The 20,503-nt window shown below is 51.2% G+C and overlaps 12 protein-coding genes across 12 annotated transcripts; 4 read left to right on the plus strand and 8 right to left on the minus strand.

Annotated features, from left to right (window-relative positions):
• Positions 1 to 6: 6 nt before the first annotated feature.
• On the minus strand, positions 7 to 1,284 carry PHYSODRAFT_385707 (hypothetical protein; the record flags this gene model as incomplete). Its single annotated transcript, XM_009536100.1, has 1 exon — positions 7 to 1,284. A coding segment is annotated over one exon (1,278 nt), but the record flags the coding sequence as incomplete, so codon positions are not given.
• A 660-nt stretch (positions 1,285 to 1,944) lies between these two features.
• On the minus strand, positions 1,945 to 2,814 carry PHYSODRAFT_338312 (hypothetical protein; the record flags this gene model as incomplete). Its single annotated transcript, XM_009536101.1, has 1 exon — positions 1,945 to 2,814. The coding sequence occupies one exon, from the start codon at positions 2,812 to 2,814 to the stop codon at positions 1,945 to 1,947; it is 870 nt and encodes a 289-aa protein (XP_009534396.1).
• A 339-nt stretch (positions 2,815 to 3,153) lies between these two features.
• Positions 3,154 to 3,672, plus strand: PHYSODRAFT_338313 (hypothetical protein; the record flags this gene model as incomplete). The annotated part of the gene is made up of 1 exon (XM_009536102.1): positions 3,154 to 3,672. One exon carries the CDS (start codon positions 3,154 to 3,156, stop codon positions 3,670 to 3,672), a length of 519 nt encoding a protein of 172 aa, XP_009534397.1.
• Positions 3,673 to 4,043: 371 nt separating this feature from the next.
• PHYSODRAFT_305045 (hypothetical protein) lies at positions 4,044 to 4,781 on the minus strand (the record flags this gene model as incomplete). Its single annotated transcript, XM_009536103.1, has 1 exon — positions 4,044 to 4,781. The coding sequence occupies one exon, from the start codon at positions 4,779 to 4,781 to the stop codon at positions 4,044 to 4,046; it is 738 nt and encodes a 245-aa protein (XP_009534398.1).
• A 511-nt stretch (positions 4,782 to 5,292) lies between these two features.
• PHYSODRAFT_338314 (hypothetical protein) lies at positions 5,293 to 5,748 on the minus strand (the record flags this gene model as incomplete). The annotated part of the gene is made up of 1 exon (XM_009536104.1): positions 5,293 to 5,748. The coding sequence occupies one exon, from the start codon at positions 5,746 to 5,748 to the stop codon at positions 5,293 to 5,295; it is 456 nt and encodes a 151-aa protein (XP_009534399.1).
• A 354-nt stretch (positions 5,749 to 6,102) lies between these two features.
• Positions 6,103 to 6,585, plus strand: PHYSODRAFT_305047 (hypothetical protein; the record flags this gene model as incomplete). The annotated part of the gene is made up of 1 exon (XM_009536105.1): positions 6,103 to 6,585. One exon carries the CDS (start codon positions 6,103 to 6,105, stop codon positions 6,583 to 6,585), a length of 483 nt encoding a protein of 160 aa, XP_009534400.1.
• Positions 6,586 to 7,275: 690 nt separating this feature from the next.
• On the plus strand, positions 7,276 to 8,436 carry PHYSODRAFT_305048 (hypothetical protein; the record flags this gene model as incomplete). Its single annotated transcript, XM_009536106.1, has 4 exons — positions 7,276 to 7,489; positions 7,535 to 7,649; positions 7,685 to 7,727; positions 7,858 to 8,436. 4 exons carry the CDS (start codon positions 7,276 to 7,278, stop codon positions 8,434 to 8,436), a joined length of 951 nt encoding a protein of 316 aa, XP_009534401.1.
• Positions 8,437 to 12,008: 3,572 nt separating this feature from the next.
• On the minus strand, positions 12,009 to 12,640 carry PHYSODRAFT_523367 (hypothetical protein; the record flags this gene model as incomplete). Its single annotated transcript, XM_009536107.1, has 3 exons — positions 12,009 to 12,078; positions 12,126 to 12,316; positions 12,359 to 12,640. The coding sequence occupies 3 exons, from the start codon at positions 12,638 to 12,640 to the stop codon at positions 12,009 to 12,011; spliced, it is 543 nt and encodes a 180-aa protein (XP_009534402.1).
• A 2,205-nt stretch (positions 12,641 to 14,845) lies between these two features.
• Positions 14,846 to 15,444, plus strand: PHYSODRAFT_338318 (hypothetical protein; the record flags this gene model as incomplete). Its single annotated transcript, XM_009536108.1, has 4 exons — positions 14,846 to 14,983; positions 15,059 to 15,094; positions 15,165 to 15,254; positions 15,307 to 15,444. 4 exons carry the CDS (start codon positions 14,846 to 14,848, stop codon positions 15,442 to 15,444), a joined length of 402 nt encoding a protein of 133 aa, XP_009534403.1.
• A 1,567-nt stretch (positions 15,445 to 17,011) lies between these two features.
• PHYSODRAFT_254597 (hypothetical protein) lies at positions 17,012 to 17,949 on the minus strand (the record flags this gene model as incomplete). Its single annotated transcript, XM_009536109.1, has 3 exons — positions 17,012 to 17,259; positions 17,341 to 17,722; positions 17,773 to 17,949. 3 exons carry the CDS (start codon positions 17,947 to 17,949, stop codon positions 17,012 to 17,014), a joined length of 807 nt encoding a protein of 268 aa, XP_009534404.1.
• A 763-nt stretch (positions 17,950 to 18,712) lies between these two features.
• On the minus strand, positions 18,713 to 19,222 carry PHYSODRAFT_254616 (hypothetical protein; the record flags this gene model as incomplete). Its single annotated transcript, XM_009536110.1, has 1 exon — positions 18,713 to 19,222. One exon carries the CDS (start codon positions 19,220 to 19,222, stop codon positions 18,713 to 18,715), a length of 510 nt encoding a protein of 169 aa, XP_009534405.1.
• Positions 19,223 to 19,573: 351 nt separating this feature from the next.
• PHYSODRAFT_338320 (hypothetical protein) lies at positions 19,574 to 20,230 on the minus strand (the record flags this gene model as incomplete). The annotated part of the gene is made up of 1 exon (XM_009536111.1): positions 19,574 to 20,230. One exon carries the CDS (start codon positions 20,228 to 20,230, stop codon positions 19,574 to 19,576), a length of 657 nt encoding a protein of 218 aa, XP_009534406.1.
• Between the last annotated feature and the right edge of the window lie 273 nt (positions 20,231 to 20,503).

Here is a 20,503-nt window from a genome sequence, read left to right on the forward strand (position 1 = left end):
GATATTGAACATCATATCGAATTGATTGATACGGGGGATAACTGTGTAATCGATGTCTCCGAAAGCATCTCGATTCTTAGTCAAGTAGTATCCGTTCCCCCCTTGCAAAATGTAAGCAATGTTGTTTTTGATAAACTTGTAGAGTCTTTCCATTGTGATGGCTTCTTTCTTCAGACTAATAACATCAAGATACGTTTCTGTGTTCTTACAATCGAAGATTGGCGGCAATTCTCCCTTTTCGTAGTAGATATTAAACTTAGGATAATAAGGAACAGTCAAGTCATCTTGTTTTGTTTTGTCTTCGTCTTTGCCTTTCTTTTCTTTGAGTTCCTTTGGCTCATACTCTGATTTCCATTGCTTGTATCCTTCTGGATCAGTTCCACCAGCAATGGATTTGATTTGAGACTCAGATAGCTTCGGATGATATTTGGATGTTTCCCAATCATTGAATACTTTTAACGCAGCAGCTTGATCAAATCGATTGGTCATGGAATGCAAAATACACAGATATGTCTTCCGCATCAATCCAAGTTCGACATGTTGCTTGCGATATAGCATACCAGCCAAGTTCCAAGTATTGTTATTATCACTGAACCACGATCGCTTCATCATACAACAAAGTTTGTAGAGGCGGGAATCATAGAGTCCATATTGCACGCAATACTCGGCGACATTAACTTCATCAAGCATGATTGGAATGTTCGTCATCATTTGTTGGCTCTTGCAATAATAATGAACCAATGTCTTACTGCCTTGCTGGATATAAAAGCAATAGCGATATCCATCTAAAAATGCCCTTCTGTCTGTCTTTTCTGAATCAGCGATATCCAGGCCTTTACTATTGAAGTATTCGTCGAAAGCACCAATGATTGCCGTGGCATCTAGCGAATTTTCCTTCACATCATACTGAATGAAACGTTCTGTTTCAATATAATTCTCAAAGAAGAACTCATCCTCATCAATCGAATTATTTAATTCCAAATCCGAACTTTGATCCTCTTTATATACCACCCCTTCCGCGATCACCGGTTCGACAATCGACTGATCCAATTCTGGAACTTTACATACTTCGACATTCGAGACCTCGACGGGCTTGATTACCGATGGCGCTGGTGTATCAACAACTTCGGCAATGACTGGAGTATTGACTTGTGGCGACATTTCTTCTACTATACTGATCTCAAGATTATTTTGTTCAACTGCAATAATCTGATGTTTCCCGCATCGATCTTTGTTGCGAGCAAGCTTGCACTGTTCTCCGTTGGCTTTGATGAAGTTGCACATCGTTGTTGCTATATTACTTTGTTATATTACTAAGGTTATGTTTTTTATATTCTATATATTCTTCGCTTAAGATCATAATTTTTTTATGATGTCGCAGTATTACAATCTATGAACCCATCACTTTAGCGGAAGTGTGTCCAGGTGTGTATTTTTTTGTATCCTTGGTTGAAAACAGGGGGTGTTGCATCGTCTGGTTGCGCTGAGATGTCGAGCATTAAGTTGCTGTCCAGGTGAGTGGCCACGTGTGTCCAGCTTTGGTGGCCAGCTTTCTTTTGATCAGAAGCGACTATATCAGTTCTAGATCAATGTATGTTATTAGTGTCCAGGTGTCCAGCTTTTTTCTGTATTCTTATAGAAAATATTATAAAGAAAGGGGGGTAGGAGGGGGTAGTAAAAAATAGTGTAAAAGTAAAAATGGAATTTTTTTGGAGCTGGACATGGACACTTGGCCGTCATTTATCTGAATTCATAACAACTGATGTGTTCCATAACTGATATCGTCGCTTCTGATAACGAGAATCGAGGTGGCCACCATTTGAACCTCCGTATTTTCGCTCATTCAGGATCACAATGTGTTCTTGCCTTTTTTTTAAATGGTGCAATCACAGATTATTATTCTGACTCGGCAGTTGCTGCGCAAGAGATTAGATTGCTGGACGTCTATTGACGCATTGCACAGACCAATGGAGAGTACAAATCCACCAACAGAGTTGCAGGAAACCCTACCGGGAGCGCCATCCCTGGTGGAATACCAAGGATTCGACGTCCGTCCAACTGGATCACGGTTCTTGGAGCGACGATTGGGAGTGGAGCCAGCTGCACGAGTGGATTGACGCGAGCATCATACAACTTGTATTCCGCATTCGTAAAGTCGGGCTCGAATTTCACACACAGCACGTACTCAACTCCTGGCATCACAGCCCATATCGCCATCGCCTTGTGGTCGAGCTCTCCTGGTGCCATGCCCCACTGCTGAGAAACTCCAATGTCAACCTTGATCGTCCGAAAGTCTGCAAAAATTGGAATGTTTGGCGGAAGCACGGAGTGCGGTGTGTCTTCGTGTGGCCCATAACTGAGATCTGGACACCATCGTCGCCCTTGAGAATTCTTGGCGGCCATGTGGCCTTTCAGCCATCTCTTGACATGCCGCTTACGAAATTGATCGTTTAGCTCCTCAACGTAATCTTCGTGGGGAGCGTCGGCAAACTCGATGATGTGAATCTCTTCCGTGTCAGGAAACCACTCAAGATAATTGAGTCGAACGATTGGATCCTCGCTGTCAGCAAACGCGTTCCACTCGTCTTCCGTTGCGTGGCACACACGCAATGTCCCGGTCGGCGGTGGAGGCTGTGTCAGTGCAGCTTCCAGAGCAGCGTTGATGCGATCGATGCTGGAGAGCAGAGGAGTCATTGACGCCGGTGTGACTGCGTCTGTCGCAGCGACAGCTTTATTTGGCGCGCGGCGGTGGTTCCGCGTAGCTACTGCAGGTGACGAGTATGAGTCCCCGTCCCCAAAGAAAGCAACGCTCATGTTTCTTTTGTCGTCTTGTCCCAGAATGAGCATCGAGAATGTTCGTCTTGTCCGCTCGTCGTCCGCTCAACATCCGCCCAACCATCCCATATAAGAGCAACAAGAGTACCCCTAGACACCCTCAGAGACAGCGATGATGTACTATATAGTACAGTACCAGTGCAGCCATCTGCAGACATCTTATCGTGGTAGGATGAACACATGAAAATGCTGATGCCAGCCACACAGGATCGAGATACGAGGTTCATAGTTCAAATATCAACCAAGGACCGACCAAGTTTTACTAGCTTACGCCACTTTGACCACGAAGAAGCCACGTCGCCATATCTATCCGAGAAAATGGGCTCGAAGCTCCGGCAACTGACTCCTGTGATGCATCTGCCCGCCGTTGTATCCGCTCGACAGGAGGCACTTCAAGGGCTCAAGAAAATCAGCGCAATCCAAGTTTCGCACGCGGCCGAGAAGGACCGATATGTGGTCGACGTGTGTGCCGAGGACCGGCCAAATTCCACTTCGACCCCCCAAGATGGCGATAAGCCTCGAGCACGAAGCCGTCGAGTTGAGAAGGACTTGTCGGAGTTTGTCGACCTGCACGACAAAGTGTACGACATTGTGCACTTTGCTCACCGTCGTGACCAAAGCGAACTGTGCAGCAAAATCCTCGACGTGATCGTGTTTGGACCGAATCCAGACAGCCTGGTCCTACACTTTGTGAGCCGTAAGCGGGTCGCGCGTGAACTTGGACGCTTCTTGGAAGCCTTGCGTAAGGTTACCGTCGAGCACACTACGACTGGTAGTCAAGGCGGCTGCTCTGGGCAAACCCTCGTGGTTCAAGTAGTCCACGGATTCCTGCTTTAATCGTAGCCAACGCAATGATGCTTGTAGCCAAGGACAATGTAATTACCGTATCACAAGTACTCCATCCAAATATGCTGAGCTCCTAACGTTCTTGTCGGCGTTGCATCTTCACAGTGCACAACTGAGCGGCATGAAATCGCGCAGCATCTCAAGCACAAGCTCAGGGGTCGTTTCAGGGTTGGCACAAGCTGCCAAAACCGCTGACACAACCTCGTGTAGGTTTTCCGCTGGGCTTTTCTGCAGTCGACGGAGCATCGCAAGCACTTTTTCGGCGGTCACTGCTTGAGACTCGATGCGAGCGGAGAGAAGTTTGTCCCGGATCCACAGCAATTTGTCTGTCAAGGCAAACTTCGTTTTGTGGAGCTCGTCCATCAACCTGCCCAATTGCACCAGGTCATGGTGACAACCGTATGTTTCGGTAAATTCGACTTTCGGGACGTCTGCATGTTCACGAGCGTCCAGCTCGAATACAACGGGTTGCCCACCATGTTTTCCCAACAAATCCGTCCGTGGCAGTAGCCACTCCCGTGCCACTGCGCCAACAAGAATATTGCGGAGCCATGTATGCACCTGTGCTGTGTCCTCTTGGAGTCGATAAAACCCCACCGAAGCCTTAGTTGAAACCCATTGGCTTGGCAGATCTGCTCCGTGAAACCAAAGAATTTGTCGTTGCTGCCTCGGGACGGGTGTCTCGTTGCGTCTCCACGCTCATAAGCTTCTCTACTCATGATAAGGACGTCGATCAGCGACGACAAGTCATCGCAGCGAAGTTCCAGCCCGTTCTTGGCGAAAATCACGTCCGCAATTTGCTCGTCTTGAATGCGGACGCGGAACGACAGCCGCCGTTGAAAAACCTTAGACAGCGTTCCATCGGGAGGAGGCTGTGTCGATATCAGCCCCGAGTACCTCCACAGCTCCCTCAGACCAATGTTTTCTTGTGGACGAGCTGTTGGCACTTCAGTCTTGACCCAACTCCCAGTGGCTCCAGTGCTACCAGAACGTGTCGTGGCGCGAAATTGGATCGAAGGACCGCACAGTCGCGGAATCCTGCATTTCCTCCACAGCGCCGCAGTCGATTGCCTCTCGCAGAAAATAATCCCAGCCAACATGGAACTTATCCCGCGAGAGATACACGTCACGCACCCAGTAAAGCGTCAACTGGTTCAGAGGTGCATCCACTCGTGAAGTAGAGCGATACTTTGCCGTAGTTAACCCACGTTGGTATCGAGACCAGCCTCCACTGAGAATCTGGTCACTTTGCGCCCCAATATAACGCACGACAGCTTCATTGTTCTTGGCGTTTTGCAGAGTGAGCCCATTGTATCGATTGGCTCTTTAAGCCCTGTCGCAACTTCTGAAAGTTCTTCGTATCGGCGTCGTCATTATAGACCATATTCTACTTACTGGTGGTGGTGGTGGGGGGGTACATGTCATTTGCTGCATTGATACGAGGAGTTTTGCAGCCACACCCGATATTGCTGCTATTGATTGAAAGAACGAGCATCTTCGAATACGAGGCACATTACTAAACTCACTACATATATTGACATTGTTCGGGTAGTTATTGCTAGATCGCAGTGCTACGCTGGTGCCGGTAGTTAACATTGGTGCTCAACGTGATCAGCCACGCATGTAGGCAAGGCCAATTGGCCACGTGAGCAACATGGAAATCCCTATCACGAGCGTGCCCACCCACTGCAACATCGATGACGAGCTCGAATTCGAGTCTTGTTCCGTGCTGTCGTGCTCCTCCTCAACTGCTTTCTCGTACTTGAGACCATTCGCAGTCACTGCCCGGAAGTCTTCGGTCTGCTCGACGATAAGTCCTGGAGCTCGGTCTCTCACCTTCACAGGCTCGGTGTATCGGCGCGGGAACTCCCTGCCTGCTCGGTGGCGAGATGACTCCATCAGCACTTGCCGAATACCGTCGCCCTCAACAGTATCTCGCAACTGGATGTCGTCCATGTCGTACAGACCCACAAGCAGTTCCGGGTGTCTTTCTCCGAGTTTTGATTCATTGTGTTGGTCTTGCGACTTGCTGCGAAAGACACGATCGCTTCGGTCGGAGTTCGCCATCCCGAAGCTAAAGCCTTGCTGCATCTGGCCACCAGGACGACCTTTATCCCTTCCAGTCAGATGCCCACGCTGCAACGGGGGACAGTCAGCTCCTCTCGAGCTTGTTCTCTACGAGAAGGTCGCGAGTTGTCAACTGTGAAAGATGGTTTGGCTCGCTCAGAAAGAAGCCAAGGACTGGGACGCGGCGGCGGGCAGCTTCTTACAATCACTCTAACCGTTTTTGGCTCATCGATGCCTACGGACGACTTCTATCAAGTGCACTACATGCCACCTTCCTCCATATCCGCATTTGCCTAGCTCAGCTCAGCTCAACGTCCACCCTCCTCCCTCCTCGCTACTCTCCTGCTTCGAACAATGGCGAAGTTAAGCATCTTTTCGATTCTGCTAGTATGCGTGCTCGCGGTTGCTGCTGCCCAAGACGCGACCAACACCGGGGGACAAGCCGGCAGCGTGACTTCAGACCCCGCTGCCTCCACCACCTCTCCGCCTACTGCTACTGCCCCGCCAAGCACCACGAACGCCCCACCGGCGGCTGGTGCTGCTCCTGTTAACCCCGCTTCCCCTGCGGTCGCCCCGGCACCGGCAGCGGGTCCGACTTGGGCCGGTAACCCCGCTCCGATGACCGACGTCAGCGGCAGTGGCAGTGGCAGCTTTGGCAGCGGCAGCGGCAGCGACATCGAGACCCCCGTGACCAGGAAGCCCCGGAAGACGTCGGACTCGTCGCGGTCCCAGTCGAGCGAGCCGAACCCGTCCGAGGACTCGGGCGCCCGAACGCTCGCGACGACTAACGCGCTGGGCGTGGCGGTGCTGATGGGACTCGCGTTTGCGATGCTCTGATGAGGAAGATACGCACGCATGATCGCCACGACAAGACAAGACACAAGCGGAGCTCGCGTGGTTGCATTTTGATGGATTTTCCTCATGTTCCTAGGCAGTTCCGAGCTTGAAGACGGTCGGTTGTAGGGCTGCAGTTCATGTAATCGCTAATCTCGACGCACGATTTCCGTGTTTGATCGTCTTTGGAGCTGGCTACTTTTTGTGTTTTTTGTTCCCGATCGATATCAGAAGATCCGAATTGCAAATGCAGACAAGATGGCCAAAGATTTCTCGGAACGTGGTGACTAAGTTGGCCTCTTACTCGGTGCACATGTACTAAAAACCCGGAGGTTGGATGATAATCATGAGGCCTACGACGACGGTGTGCTTGAATTGATACAGTAGGGCATTCATTGCGTTAAAGCGGATGATTTTGTGTGTTTTGAACGCACGGATACGCTTTGGCCAGGCTGGCCGCTTGCACTACGCATGCACCGTGCAGAGACTGCGGCAGGAACGCGCTTGCACTGACGTGCCGCCACGAGTGACTCAGTTCGGCACGCCTTTCAAAGCTCCGGCAGCAAGGGCAGCACTTGGACCTGATGAAAAGCTGTCACAAGTTGAGAGAGACCTTGAGCTTGTCCAGTCGAGCACTGTGCTGTATCCTACAGCACAGTGTGCCCCGCCACGAGAAATTAGCCATGCGTTGCGATGCGCCAAGCATCGTCTGTCGAGGCCCGTGCCCACGTGCCGCATGGAGCTGTGGATGGACGCCGCCAGCCGGTGGGCAACACGCCGCACACACGCTTAAAACCTCCGCACGATTTGTGCGCAGCATACCTAGCATATAGGGCGCCTCGACAACAGGACGCCCAGGCTCGCTCTCTGAACCAGGGGCGCGGCCATTCTGGTGCCATGCCATGCGGTGCTGTAATATAGGAGCTTCATGAGGTCCCAACTGATACTGCAGGGCTCGAAAGTGTCGCCAATGGGTGGGTGGGTGTCCACAATAATGCTGTCCTTCTCGAGGCGTTCGACACCGAGAGCCGCTATCCCGGCACCGCACCGCACTGCTTGACGGTACGGTACGTCAACGTGAGATCAAATACATGTAAAACAGGTCCAACTTGAAGCTGACCATCACTCTTGCACACTTGGTCTCAGTATGTATGCGTTGTCGCGGCCAGCTGGAGTCTCGACGCCACAACCATCATGGCGACAATGGATGCGGGAACGCTCGATCTTCTGCTGTCTCGTACCTTCCTTGAAGGCCGTGCCGTCGCAACGCTCTAGGCGCGCCATGCGGTCGAGGCGCCACCTTGCACCTGGGCTCCGCTTCAGCTCCAGCTCGAACTCGGCCGGCTAACGTTCTCTCATTCTCACTTTTACCCAGCAACTGCCGAGCAGCTTACTACTCCCCCCACCACTCCACCAAGTATTATCATGAAGGTCTTCGGCTTCCTCGCTGCTGCTCTTGTCATCGCCGTCGCTGCCGCCCAGGACGCCACCACCACGGCTTCGGCTGCCGCCTCGACGGCCGCCTCTGCTGCTGCCACCTCGACGGCCGCCTCGACTGCTACGTCGGCTGCCACGGACGCTGCTGCCACCACGACCGGCTCGGCCGCTGCCGGCTCCGCCGCCGTGGGCTCCACCACCGTCGGCACGACCTCGGGCTCCTCGGACGCTGCTGCCACCACTACGTCGGGCTCTAGCGCTACCCCCGCTTCGTCGGGCTCGTCGGACGCTACGACCTCGGGCTCCACGGACTCGTCGGCTGCTTCGGCCTCCGCTTCGGGCTCGTCGGGCGCCGCCTCGGTTGCTGCCGGCAGCGTTGCCGCTGTCACCGCCGCTGTTGTGACCTACTTCCTGTAGACGCCTGGAGTCGGTTCGCTGCTAGTTGCGCAGTACAGTACCACAACGAAACGTGTTCGTCGCTGATAGAGTCAATGGCGAAGTAGCGGCGACACGTAGCACCCCTGCATGTCGAGGAGCGCCGAGCGCTCTCTCCAGTAACGATAAAAGTACAAATACTTGAGAAATCATACAACGTACAGTACTACCAGTGTACCTTTCCGTTCGTATGAAGTGGCATCAGCCAGCAGAGAAACCCAGGGTATAAGGAGGCTACCTGCATCACTGCCAGGACCTATCCTGTAGGTTATCAGGATACAGGCGAGCCTGGATGTGACTCGGTTTGTCATCAACAAGCTGCAGATCCGCTGGACGCCAAGGTACACCGAGCGTCTCCAGACTGTGGAACGACCGTTTACACAGGATAGGTTCGGTGTGATTGTTGGCACTCTGTTCATAGAGGCATAGTCTAGACTCTGCTTCCTAATGGCACTTCCGTGTTAGATGCGTTAAAGAGTGTATTGCAACCAGCCTTTGATTGTCTACGATGTAGCTGTTATCGGAGATAGTCCTTTTAAATGGCTAAAACCTTTAAATTCACACTGTACAAAAAAGTGCGAATCTCAAGATACGTTGTCTAGTAACAAAATGGCTCACCATGTTTTTATCTAGGGATTGAGGAAACATACCCGCTAACGTATCAATCCAATTCCTCTAAGTTTTCAAGAGGTGGCGACCCCGACGATAAACAAATGCAGGCATACTGAAGAAAAGTTTTGCAAGGCAAAAACTTTGTCAAGATCAAGCCCAACAATGAAAGTGGTGTTAAGAAAATCCAAAGTAGTTTCACGATTGATTCGGCTTGCAAAGTTTGGTCCATTATTTCATGGATAACATATTTGCATTGTATTATTACACATCACAAAACCATTGTTTTAGAGAAGAAAAACTATTTCTCGCGGTTCGAACGTGAATTTGCTGTTTAAAAGAAAATATGTGAGATGTTAATACAAATTGTCAGGTTAAAGTTCCAGGTTCACTTAGTCCTAGTCGACAGTTAGAATCCGATAGATGGTTTAATTGTAAGCCACTTTAAGGGCATTGACCCCTTCTCATCAAGGGTCACTCCAGGTTTTACGCAGTGAAGCGTTTCTAAAGAGAAGATTGTTAAACCCTAACCGTTTATGTCTCAGGTTAAGAGAGGTAAGTAAATAGAGGTAAGAAATAAAATAAAGAGGAGTGATAAATGATTATAAGTGGGGCTTCGTCCCCAGTAAATGAAAGCAAACTAATATTCATTATCGATTACGGATGAGTCATTCTGATCTATCAAGTCGATCAAATTAATGTTGCACTTCACCACTGCTGCTCTCTCTCACGCTGAAATATGTACTTATACTGCATTGTAGTGGTAGTACACTTACTACTACCGTATCAAACAGAAATAATGGTTAACAGTGAAATTGCATTTCGAGGCCTCTGGGAATTCTTTAATTTTAACAACGTGATTTTAGCCAATCAAAACGCGTATAGCTGCTGAGGCATAACACGAAGAAATCATTTTTGAAAATAAAATGAGGCTATTTAATGGCAATTTAAGTGCCGAACGAAAACACGTCAATCATTCTTCTACTAGTCTGGCATCATCCCGGTTAACGGGTTGCTTTGGAGGCGACACGAACCCCATTTAGTGAAATGGGATACGGACGTCCCCCACCCCTCCTGCCGAAGTGGACTGAATACTCCACTGCGTCTATATAAATGGGGTGATATTTATCACCTGTTACTTTAGCACTCTTCGGCGGTTGTGTCTCTCCAGCCCCTGTCCACCTGTCGTTAACCCTGCTCGGCTGTCGTCTGTTAATAACCTTTGTCAAAGAATATATTATGATATTGCGAGGGGTACATCGGGTTCCATTTATGCACATTATGGAACGTGATGTGACGTACATACGAACGCCAACTTCAACGAGTTGCAGTGTTACATGTTGAAGTGCAGCTTGTTAATTAAATATATACGCTAATACAACTATTCCCATAACTAAAATAATTCTCCTGTTCTAGCATTGATATGTGCTACATGTCTTAAGCTTATCAAGTAAAAGTATACCTATCTCAAATTTGTGTGAGCTACGACCCTGTTTGCCTGATGCAGCGCCTTTGACGCAACGCTGTGGTTAATATCTACTCACACGAGCACAATACATCTAGTTATCTTGAGAGTAAACAGCAAATATACATGCTAGGTTATTTGGATAGCAGGTCCCTAGTTCGCAACACCCGAAGCGCTCGCTACGTCTAGCCTCTAATCAGTCAATCTGTTGAGCAAAATGCAAACTGTACACCAGGTAGATGTACGCAGATGGGAGCCCTCTAGCTCGTGACGCTGATTTGAAGACTGTGGGCGCGGTTCACCGCTCGCGCAAGTTGCTCAGCTCCGTAGTCTAGAAGGCGTCCATCCCCGAATCTCACTGACCACTTGTACATACCGTCAGAGAGCCGAAGGGCTACTACTTCTCCGATGAATGTGGTCTCCTCCGAGTTCTCGTTCAATGCAAGCTCATCCATGACACGCCACTACAGGGGCTGGCCAGGCTGTCGAAGGAAGAGCCGGATTAGCCGGTCTACATCACAGAAACCGTCTTGATCTGTTTCGCGGGCCAAAGCGGGACGACGAGTTCGAGGGCGCCAGGTGTTCTCTTTACTGGTACACTTGCCATAGCGGCCTGCACATTCAGTAGGCCCAGGATCGACAAAGTAGCTAGGGCATGAGAACAGACCCATCCTGAACGCACGAACGCTTCACACATGCAGTGTAGAAGTCCCCGTACGCTTTGGATGCGTTCAGTCGACCAAATCGGCACTAGCTCAAAGGCCTTAGGGAGTGTTTGTGACTTCACCAACACTCTGTGCAAAGACAGCAGCTCGGCTTCCACTTCGTTGGCCTTGATGCCGGGGGGCAATCTCCCGTTTAGAGAGTGTAGGAATTTCTCTGCGCGTTCGTCGTCAACTTCAGCTCCCAGCAGTCCACGACCCCCCATAATGAACTTCGACGTGTTAAACACAATCGCTACTAAGCGGTGACTGCGGCCTCAGCCTTTGAAGACTTGCTTGTAGTTGCTCTCTGTCGCCACTAGTCGCATAGCCTTTGCAATCATCTCAGGGGGAATCAGGCCTTCGCAAAAGTGGGCGGCACTATCAGGACAAAGAGATTCCCCGTCGGACCTCAGAATGCGTGGAAGAATTCCCTGCAAAACACCGCTTGTAGATGCCCTTGAGCTAGGTACACACGTTTTCTTTATCACACTATGATGGGACTCGATGCCCTGCTGGCTCGGTGTGATCCCACCAACACCGGCACCGTTGATGTGCCAACGGTTCCATCTCTCAGTCAAATACACGTCCTTGAACCACTCTGCGTACGTGCGTTCACCGTGAGCGATCCAGTTTTCCGTGATGACAGTAGCCATCTTAACAAACCGCCGGTGCGTTCGAGCCGACCGCAGCAGGTCAACACCAGGCCGAATGATCTCGTCATAGGTCGCCTCGTTGACGAAGAGCGATCGTTTCTTGCGTACCTGCCGGGGGTCACGTCAGGCCAAACTTGCTGAAACACAGATGCAATAGCTTCCGAATGGTCGAGACTGCCAAAGGCAGGTCTCACTACCACACCCAGGAACGCCTGAGCCCGTTCTGAAATCACCTGAAACATGCGTTCGTACGAAGCAATAGACTCGCTTCTGACGAATATGTACGCCCAGGGAATGAAGCGGTGAACACTCGTCCCGCGCGCCCAAGTCACAGCTGTAGAGCTACAGTCCACAACAGTCCACCCGCCAAAATGGAGTTTGTACGTGCCGTCAGTTGCACACACGAGCTCTTCACCTTGGTCTCTCACAGCCTTCGTCACGTTTAAAAACATGCGCCTGGAAGTGACGATCACACCGAATGATATCCCCTCCCCTTCGGCTTGACCCTCAAAAGTGAAGGTATCAAGCACCAGCATGTCATCCATCCGTCTGTCGGCCGCGTCCGTCACAGATTCGAACTGCGCACGAGTCGAGCAGACTCGAGTACTAGCCCAAGCAGTGAAGGAAGCATGACTCGTCACATCCCACCCGTCCGGAGATTGTCGAACGAGGAAAGCTTTGCGGTTCTCTAGTTGTTTTCTTGTAGGCACGATGCGCATCATCCGAGGTTGATCGCGAAAACGGTGATTTAACATGAATCGCAGGTGCATTTCGCCCCAACCCATATTGAGAAGAGCGTCCACTTCTTCCTGTGGATACCACGACGGCGGGCCCCGGTTGCGATCTGTCCATGCTCGCCGGACTGCTCGAGATGAAAGGTGGCTGGCACCGTGTCACCGAGGGTCGATTTGATTCGGAACCGATGTGTACATCCGTCATGGGACTGGCACAAGTACACACGCGCAAGAAGTCGGACTGTCCGGTAGCGAGTTTCTTACGCGTGAACATTGTCGTCCTCGTCCACCATAGCTACTATTGCGTCTGTGAAGGATTCAAATACACCAACGACGGTGAACACTCGGCGCGTGGCAACGTCTGCTCCTTCCATCAGAACATCCTCTTGGTCGTCGAAATCAAAGGAAGATTCTGAGTCAGAGTCACTGTTGTCTGAGCCACTGGATCCAGCCCATGCCAGCCCGTCTTGGACATCCAAGCCTCGCCGCAGCGTCGGGCTCCTGATGAGGGCGTCGCTGTCCGCGGAACCACCGCTGTCGTCGACCATCTCGTGGTCTAGATGTGTCGTAACCATCCCAACCGATTGAAGGAGAAAAGAAAAATGAGGAAACTGCGTAGCCTGAAGTGCGCGATGTCGTGCCCGACAAGGTACTAAGGCCCAATGCGACTCTCAGCACGTTTTAGGAGCGATGAGCTGCAAATAGTCAAATCCTTCAACGGCGCACCATCGTCGAGCCTTACCCACGATAAGAGTGTAAGAAGTGCCTACAGATAGCAACAGGAGTTTGAATGCTTGCTCACAGATATGTGCTCTCACTTCCAACCTTGGAGATAATCTTAGATACAACAGTCTGGAATGAATGCGCGACTCGAGGTTTCGCTCCGCCAGGTACTCAACTAATAGCCGAGAGCGTTGAACAAGAACCTGATCGTGGTTCGTTCGTACGCGACTCGAAGTTTACCTCCGTGAGGTACTCTACTAATAACCGAGAGCCTGATCGTGGTTCGTTCGGATGCGCAAGGACAGTGGGTTAGTCCAGAGATTACAGTATCGTGGCGGCGCTGTATTCTTGGGCTGCAGCTCTCTAAATTACTTCCGGTTGCTTGTAGCTGACTTTATTTGGTGTATCTTGTACGCTCTCAGTCCCAGCTATCGGCGTGATATTCGAATGCACCAGATTGAAGACCCTCAAGCGTTAGTACGAGATGTTTGCCCTGCCGATTGCGTATTCGCACTCGCCACTAACCTGATGACTGCTAGGTGTTTGCCTTGCAGTTAAAGAGCACTCGCAACAGGTTTTCAGATCAACAGGTTCTCAAACTTGAAAACCTGTTGAAAACTAACAGTCGAACAGGGTCGCTAACAGGTAAGTAGGGGCTGTGAGCTAGCAACAACCTAGTAGTGGTAGAACAACAGGAATTAATTATTTTCCATATAAATGTCATTTCTCGCTAACTTAGTATATAGTGTTGCTGTGATGTTTTTCCCCCTCTTGCTACTGCTCTTTGGTGCGTCGATTATCACGACACTCCTTACACAGACATCTTGTCCGTGTTTTTTGCTGGAACACTCCGCAGCTAAACAACCTCGGTCCCTTGGTGCTCTTGGTGTAAAATGTAGCATTTTGCTTTACGGCTGACTTGGTTTCTCGCTTTCCACTTGTGTCAGCTCTCCAAAACAAGCTTTTATCTCTTGCCCGGGTCCATGTTCTTCTCCTTCCTACGTAATGAACTCAATTACTATCGGGCTATCGAATCTATGGCCAATACTCCAACTTGAGGAAGAGAGATTTCCATATCTGAATGCATATCCACACACTCAGATGCACCAAGGTATACTGTCGCACGTTAAAGTGAGTGGAGTCACAACCTGACCTTAACCCACCGGCGACCGTTATCCCGATTTTGCTGGGATAAGAAAAACCTCGGGGGAAAGTGCCGGTTCAAGCCATACAGGTGGTTAGGGTAACTGCGACTCTTCAAAGTCCCGCCGAGAGCGTTTTGCCAATGCGATCTGTTTGCGGATTTCTCACCTTGAAAGGTAGATGGGCATGGGTGCCGGGCTTCCACGCCACCATTGGCCACCGTACAAGCATTTACACCCGCAGATTGCCAGGTGCCCGCGAAGGATTAGCGCTTCTCCGCTATGGTAAAATTCTGAGTTGATAGGATGCACCGCTCACTAATGTTAACTTTCTTTTCCCTTGTATCATTGCCTTCTATAGATGCCTTCACACGCGCGAGGTACGCTGGTCGAGGAGCTACGAGTACGGCTCTGCCGGTGCCACTGCGAAGGCCGAGTTGTTTCGATCGAGACCTGGACGCTACTGTTCGTGGAGGAGCCCGACCGCTACTTCGGCAATGTACGTGAGGCGTCAGGGCTACTGGAGCTTTAGCAGAAGGGAGGCTGACGCTGAGAGATGTTGTGGACTCGGTAGGTGTGCGAGCTGGACACCATCTTCAACCCCCACAAGGTAAGGCGGCGTCTTGGCAGCTTTGGCGTTCATATCTAGGGGCCCATGCTGGTGGTGTTGTTGTCGACAGGCGTATTACATTCAGGACGAACTGTTCACTGGCTACTCCCGGCAGTATAGCAAGGAGGCGATCTTGCGCATCTGCGCCCACCTAAGCTACGTGCCCCCACCGCTGAAACCATGCGGGTGCTGACACTTCACCCTAACGCGAGTCGACTCCACAGCGAATGTCCAAGCGCGATGCCGAAGGCATGACGGTGGAAACAAGCGGCAGGGAGGACGCCAAGAGCACGACAGGGACAGCGGGGTGTGGCAAGACTCCAAGAACGACAGATACAACGGCGGCTTGAAGCATGCAGTCTTCATGGTCAGCTGGGGTCTGGTTACGGAGCCCACGATGCCGTACGTCGACTCGAGTAAGCTCGTCCGCTACGAACACTTCATCTTGTATTGGGTTCTCTAGACCTCGTATGACAGCTCATGGGGCGACAGTGGCTTCATTACGCTGTCAAACTCAACTGCAGGTCAAAGTTGATCAGAGTTGTGATTGATTTTCATGCAATTAATACATAGTTGTTGGTTTGACCCTCGGCGGCAATGTTAGAGTAGTGATCGTAGTTACTGCATCGACCATCTTGGTTCAGCTGCGTACAGGTGTAAACCCCGAAGGGTGCTGCTGTAAGTCATCGGAACCTGAATTGTTTTCAGTAACTTCCACCGCTTGCAAAACGAAGTTCGGCACGTATTACGATGCCGCGGACACCCTCGTGTTGTCAGCGCCACCAGACGTAGATGAGTTAGCTTCATGCACAAAGCACGCATTGCCAAAAACCACATCATCTTCGAACACAGTGTCGTGGCAAAATATAAGGGTGGCGGAGCTGATAAGGGAGCTGGGTTGAGCCAACTTCGAGTCTGGATCAGCACTGATAACTGTATCGCTGACTTCAGCAATATTGCGGATGTCTGCGGTGACGACGTTGATCTTGAGCAAGTGTGGAAAGCGCGATGCCCTAGACGCAATCAGCTCCATACCTCTAGCGACCAGGTCACGTTCGATCTCAATAACAACCACACGAAATGCTTGCGTTTGCAGAGCGATTTGAGCGAGAACATTTCCCACGCCGGATCCGGCATCCAGAAACACGTCATTCACTTGAATATTCGCTTCTTCGATCAGCATGGACACCCCAGCCATTGTAATCTTCGCGGAATTTTGCTGACGTTCACTCGCGCGCACATCACGCCTGGTGAGTAGGCAGAATAGTCCTTCAGTGGCGTTGTAGGTTTCTTGCGGTGATAGGATCGAAATGGTATGTGGTGAAGGCGAAAACCGTAGAGGAGACGCGGCTTTGGCTTCCAAATGCAGTCCTGCTCGGTCTGGTGGCGGGCGGAAATAGCGCGGGGGGAAACTCAGCACGTTATTGCCATATCGTCTCTTGAGCGTCTTGATTCACTGTTGCAGTTTGGTTGCGCTCCATGTTGACGGCCTCATGTCTTTCTCCACTGACACCCAGTCGATTCGTCTTCCCGCTTGCTCGTACACCGCCGCGAGCTGAACGAGTTGGCGATCCTCTTCATCTGAAAAGTCGGCCATTTTTCGCTTCGGATACTGTCTATACAAACTCAAGTAAAACAACCCTTTTGGGGGCTCATACTGAAACCGAGTTTATTTTTTTTGGATTTGTAAGTCAACGTTGGGTCGCTGTCGACCGAGTCAATGTAGACTCGTTCAGAGTCGACGTTGACTTCGCTATTACTGAAACTAGTACGTTTGAGTCAATGTCGACTTGGGTTAAGTCCATATTGACTTCGCGATCAATAAAACAAGCGTATTCGAGTCAAAGTTGACTCGCTCGAAGTCATCGGTGGCTTGGAAATGTGTATTCATTCATCGTTACGCAGCAGCACACACAACTACAGCAGGATGGCACTCTCAAACGCAGCCAATGCTTCCATAATCTTCGCGCATACACACGCGTATCTGCCGTGGTCCATCGAGTGAATGACGGTACCTGTCTTGTCGTGGACCAACTCATTTCTTTTCTCCCAGAACTCGACCGCAAGCGCCTTGAACTCTTCAGCGTCCGCCGTCTTCGATCCAAACGCCTCCTTCATTTTGCCCAGAATGAAGTCGCGCTTCTTCTGCATTGTGCTCGTGTTACCTACAGTTTTTTTCCAATCCACAGACAATGGAAGTCAATACAATGTCAAACCACACTGAAGCAGAAACTCAAGCGGCTTACCATTTCGGATCTCGGCGTTCCATTCCGTGAACTCTTCGATAGCTTCCTCGGTCACCGCGCTATACTTGTACGTATGCAGCTGCAGCTCTCGTCTCGCGATGGTTTCTTGCAATCCGCTGTTCTCCGTTTTCACCGCCTCTAGCGCAGCCTTCATCGATTCCGACTGCGTTCTCACTCCATCCCGTTCTGCTTGCATCGCCGTCCTCTCTTCCTCAATCCGGTTGCGGTTGGTTTCGAGCTCTTTAAACGCAGCTGGGCACCCGTTGTTCTTGAACTGCTCTTCCAGGAGCCGGGTCTGGCGCTTCATTTCATTCAAAATCTTCGCCTGCCTCAGCGATATTCGGCCTCCTTGTTGCTTCTCTCGTCTCGGCTTCTCTCGTTTCTTTTATCCGCGTCCAACTGCTCCCACTCCCGTTGCAGGAGATGCGTTACGTTCTGGAGACGCCGGCCCTCCTCTTTGAGCTTGGCCTCATGAGATTGCAGCTCCTCTGCTTTGACTTGTAGTTCTTCCTCCTTGTTCTCCATATTCTTCTCTCGCGTAGCCACCTCGTTCTCCCGGTCCTCCAGTTTTTTCTTGCGCTCGTCGACCTCTCTCGTGAGGTTGTTCATGTCTTCGTGCACATCCTGGAGTTTCTTAGCATGGCTAGCCTGCGCCTTAAGTAGATTGTCTGCGTGCGTGGTGACGGATTGCTTCGACAAATTCAACTCAGTTTCCACATGGGCAAGTTTGTTGCGCAAGCCACTTGAAATCGCCTTCTCCTCGGCTAGTTGTAAAATCGAATTCCGCAACTTCTTCGTCAACGCGATAGTTATATCGTTGTCTGGGAGATAAAAATTCCTGAGTTCGGCCAGCTCGTTTTCAGCGGCTGCTAACGGCTCCTCTAATTTCCTTGAGCGCGCTTGCTCCTCCTCTAGCTTCTCTGAACTGCTGCAGTGCTTGCAAAATAGAGAGTTCAAATTCGCATACTCCCCTCGCAAAGGGTGGGATTGCAGGCTCCGAGCTGGGGCACCTTCCTCCTGCACGGCCATGGGTGTCTGCGAGATTGGAGGCCCTGGAGCTTGGTCTGACGCTAGCGATGCTTGGTTTCTGGCTGCGGTAAGCTGCTGAGCCGCCTGGATGTCGCATTGCTCGATCGCCAGGTGCTCAGTTCCGCCACGTTGCGATAGCTTCGACGAACCCGATCCAGCGGTCTGCGCGTGTGCGTCTGCTTTCAGGGCTTGGTCCGCTAAGTAAACCTCGTAGAACTCTTTCAGCAGCGCAGGCTCGTGACGCTGGAGCTCTTCTGGGTTGTTTTTGAACGCTTTGAATTGAGTCAACTTGCTCAAAGCCTCCTAGCCCAAGTCGTTGCCGCTGTTCCTAGCAGCTGTGTATTTATCCGCCCACACACGCTTCTGGTAGTCTGCCATCTTGCAGTAATCCTGCCTTGCGCCGTGGGCCTTGCCGGTGCTCGCCCTTTTCGCCTGCGATCTTCTTTTGTAGAGCCAAGCACGTGGACCGGAGCGCGTCCTTGGGTACCAGGGGAGTCGCCTCTTCATCGCGAGTCGTCACCTCATCCTCCGATGCACTCGCGGCGCCCAACTCGCGCGTCGTCCCGTTGGATCCTTCGCCAGTCTTCTTGGCAGTCTTCCTCTGCTTACGGGGGCTTGGCGAAGTGTCTGGCCCCTCCCCCTTCTTCCGTTTCTGCTTGGCATTGCCGGTGGCAGGCGTGGTCTTGGCAGCGTTTGCTGACTTGTCAGTGGGCGCGCTCGTCCGCTTTGTCGCTGGCTTGTCCGTCGCCTTTGCTGCTTTCTTGCTCCTCGTCATGGGCGCCTGGCGAGCAGCACCGCCAGCCGTTCCCTCGCTCTCTGCAGCCTGAGATCGCTTCGTCATCAGCATCGCCATCAGCACTTTGCTGCAGTCAAGGTTCTTTGAGAAAGTGAAACCGCAAATCCTACAGTTGAAATAAATTGATGTGGACCAATTCGATTTAGAATCAAGAGGACTGTCAGTCAACGTTGACTTGGTATAAGTCGTTGTTGAGCTGGCTTCAGTAACAAGTGTCTAAGCCAGCGTAGACACGTTCCAAGTCGTAGTCGACTTGGTGACTCAATGAGAGATGTACGAGTAGATGCACATGGTTGTCTTTACAAAACGATGCAGAAGTGGTGAGATAAGCGCCGACACAAGAGTGGATACGTCAAATTAGAGATTTACTGAAGCTACCAGTCACCTCTTCGGCCTTGCCGGAGCACGTTAGCGATCACTCATCAACTCTTCCAGCGTGATGATGTAGGCGCGCGGCATATTGACGGTGGTCAGCTCGTTATCGATGTGCAGCTCATCGATGGTATACACCTCGTTGTCGGGGCGCGGCTCCTCCGGTGCGCTGTGTCTCCAGATGTTGAAGTACTCCACGAAAGTGCGACCAGGGATAGCGTGGCCAACACGATTAGCTCGTTCCAAGAGCTGTGTTGCTTCCGCTATGCCAGGGGGGCATTCGAACGCAGCAACCGCAAGCTTGTCTGAGGGAATGTGCAGATCCTGATAGCGCTCAAAATCATCTATCCGAAGGTTGCAGTTGTCGACAATAACGATATCCACGCCACGATCGGGGCTGCGCCACAGGAGTTCTCTGCATTGTTCGTAGCAGCTTCGATGCGCCTCCGAAAGCCGACTTGCGTCGAACACATAGGATCCTCCGCGCTGGAAGAAGAGGTCAGCTGAGCAAATCGACGCGCGGAAATCAACCGTTGCTGCATAACGAGCGACCTCTTGAGCAAACGTTGTCTTGCCACTGCCCGGGAGGCTTCTCATGATCACGAAGAGCCGAGGCGGGTACTGCATATACGCGCGGCAGTCCTCCCAATACGCCCGGTAGTCGTCAACGATTGGTCGGGCTTTGAACTCCATTTCTCACACGTCGGATGTCGTCGAACCTCCAAGATTCCGCTGCTTCTGATGTTGACCACACCATATCACCGACCATGTGTGAACACACATAACATAAGTCAACATTGACCTGGGATAGTCAACATGGGATAGTCAGCGCTCACCTATAGAAACCGTGTGCACGGATTGGTTGGTATTTCATATCTACGAGTACCGCGTTTTGTGAGGACACCACACTGGCCTAGGTAGCGAGGCGAGCGACGTTCAGGCACCGTTTGCCATCATTTCTGTTGC

The sequence above is a fragment of the Phytophthora sojae genome (assembly GCF_000149755.1).
Source record: "Phytophthora sojae unplaced genomic scaffold PHYSOscaffold_9, whole genome shotgun sequence".
Classification (NCBI taxonomy): domain Eukaryota; phylum Oomycota; class Peronosporomycetes; order Peronosporales; family Peronosporaceae; genus Phytophthora; species Phytophthora sojae.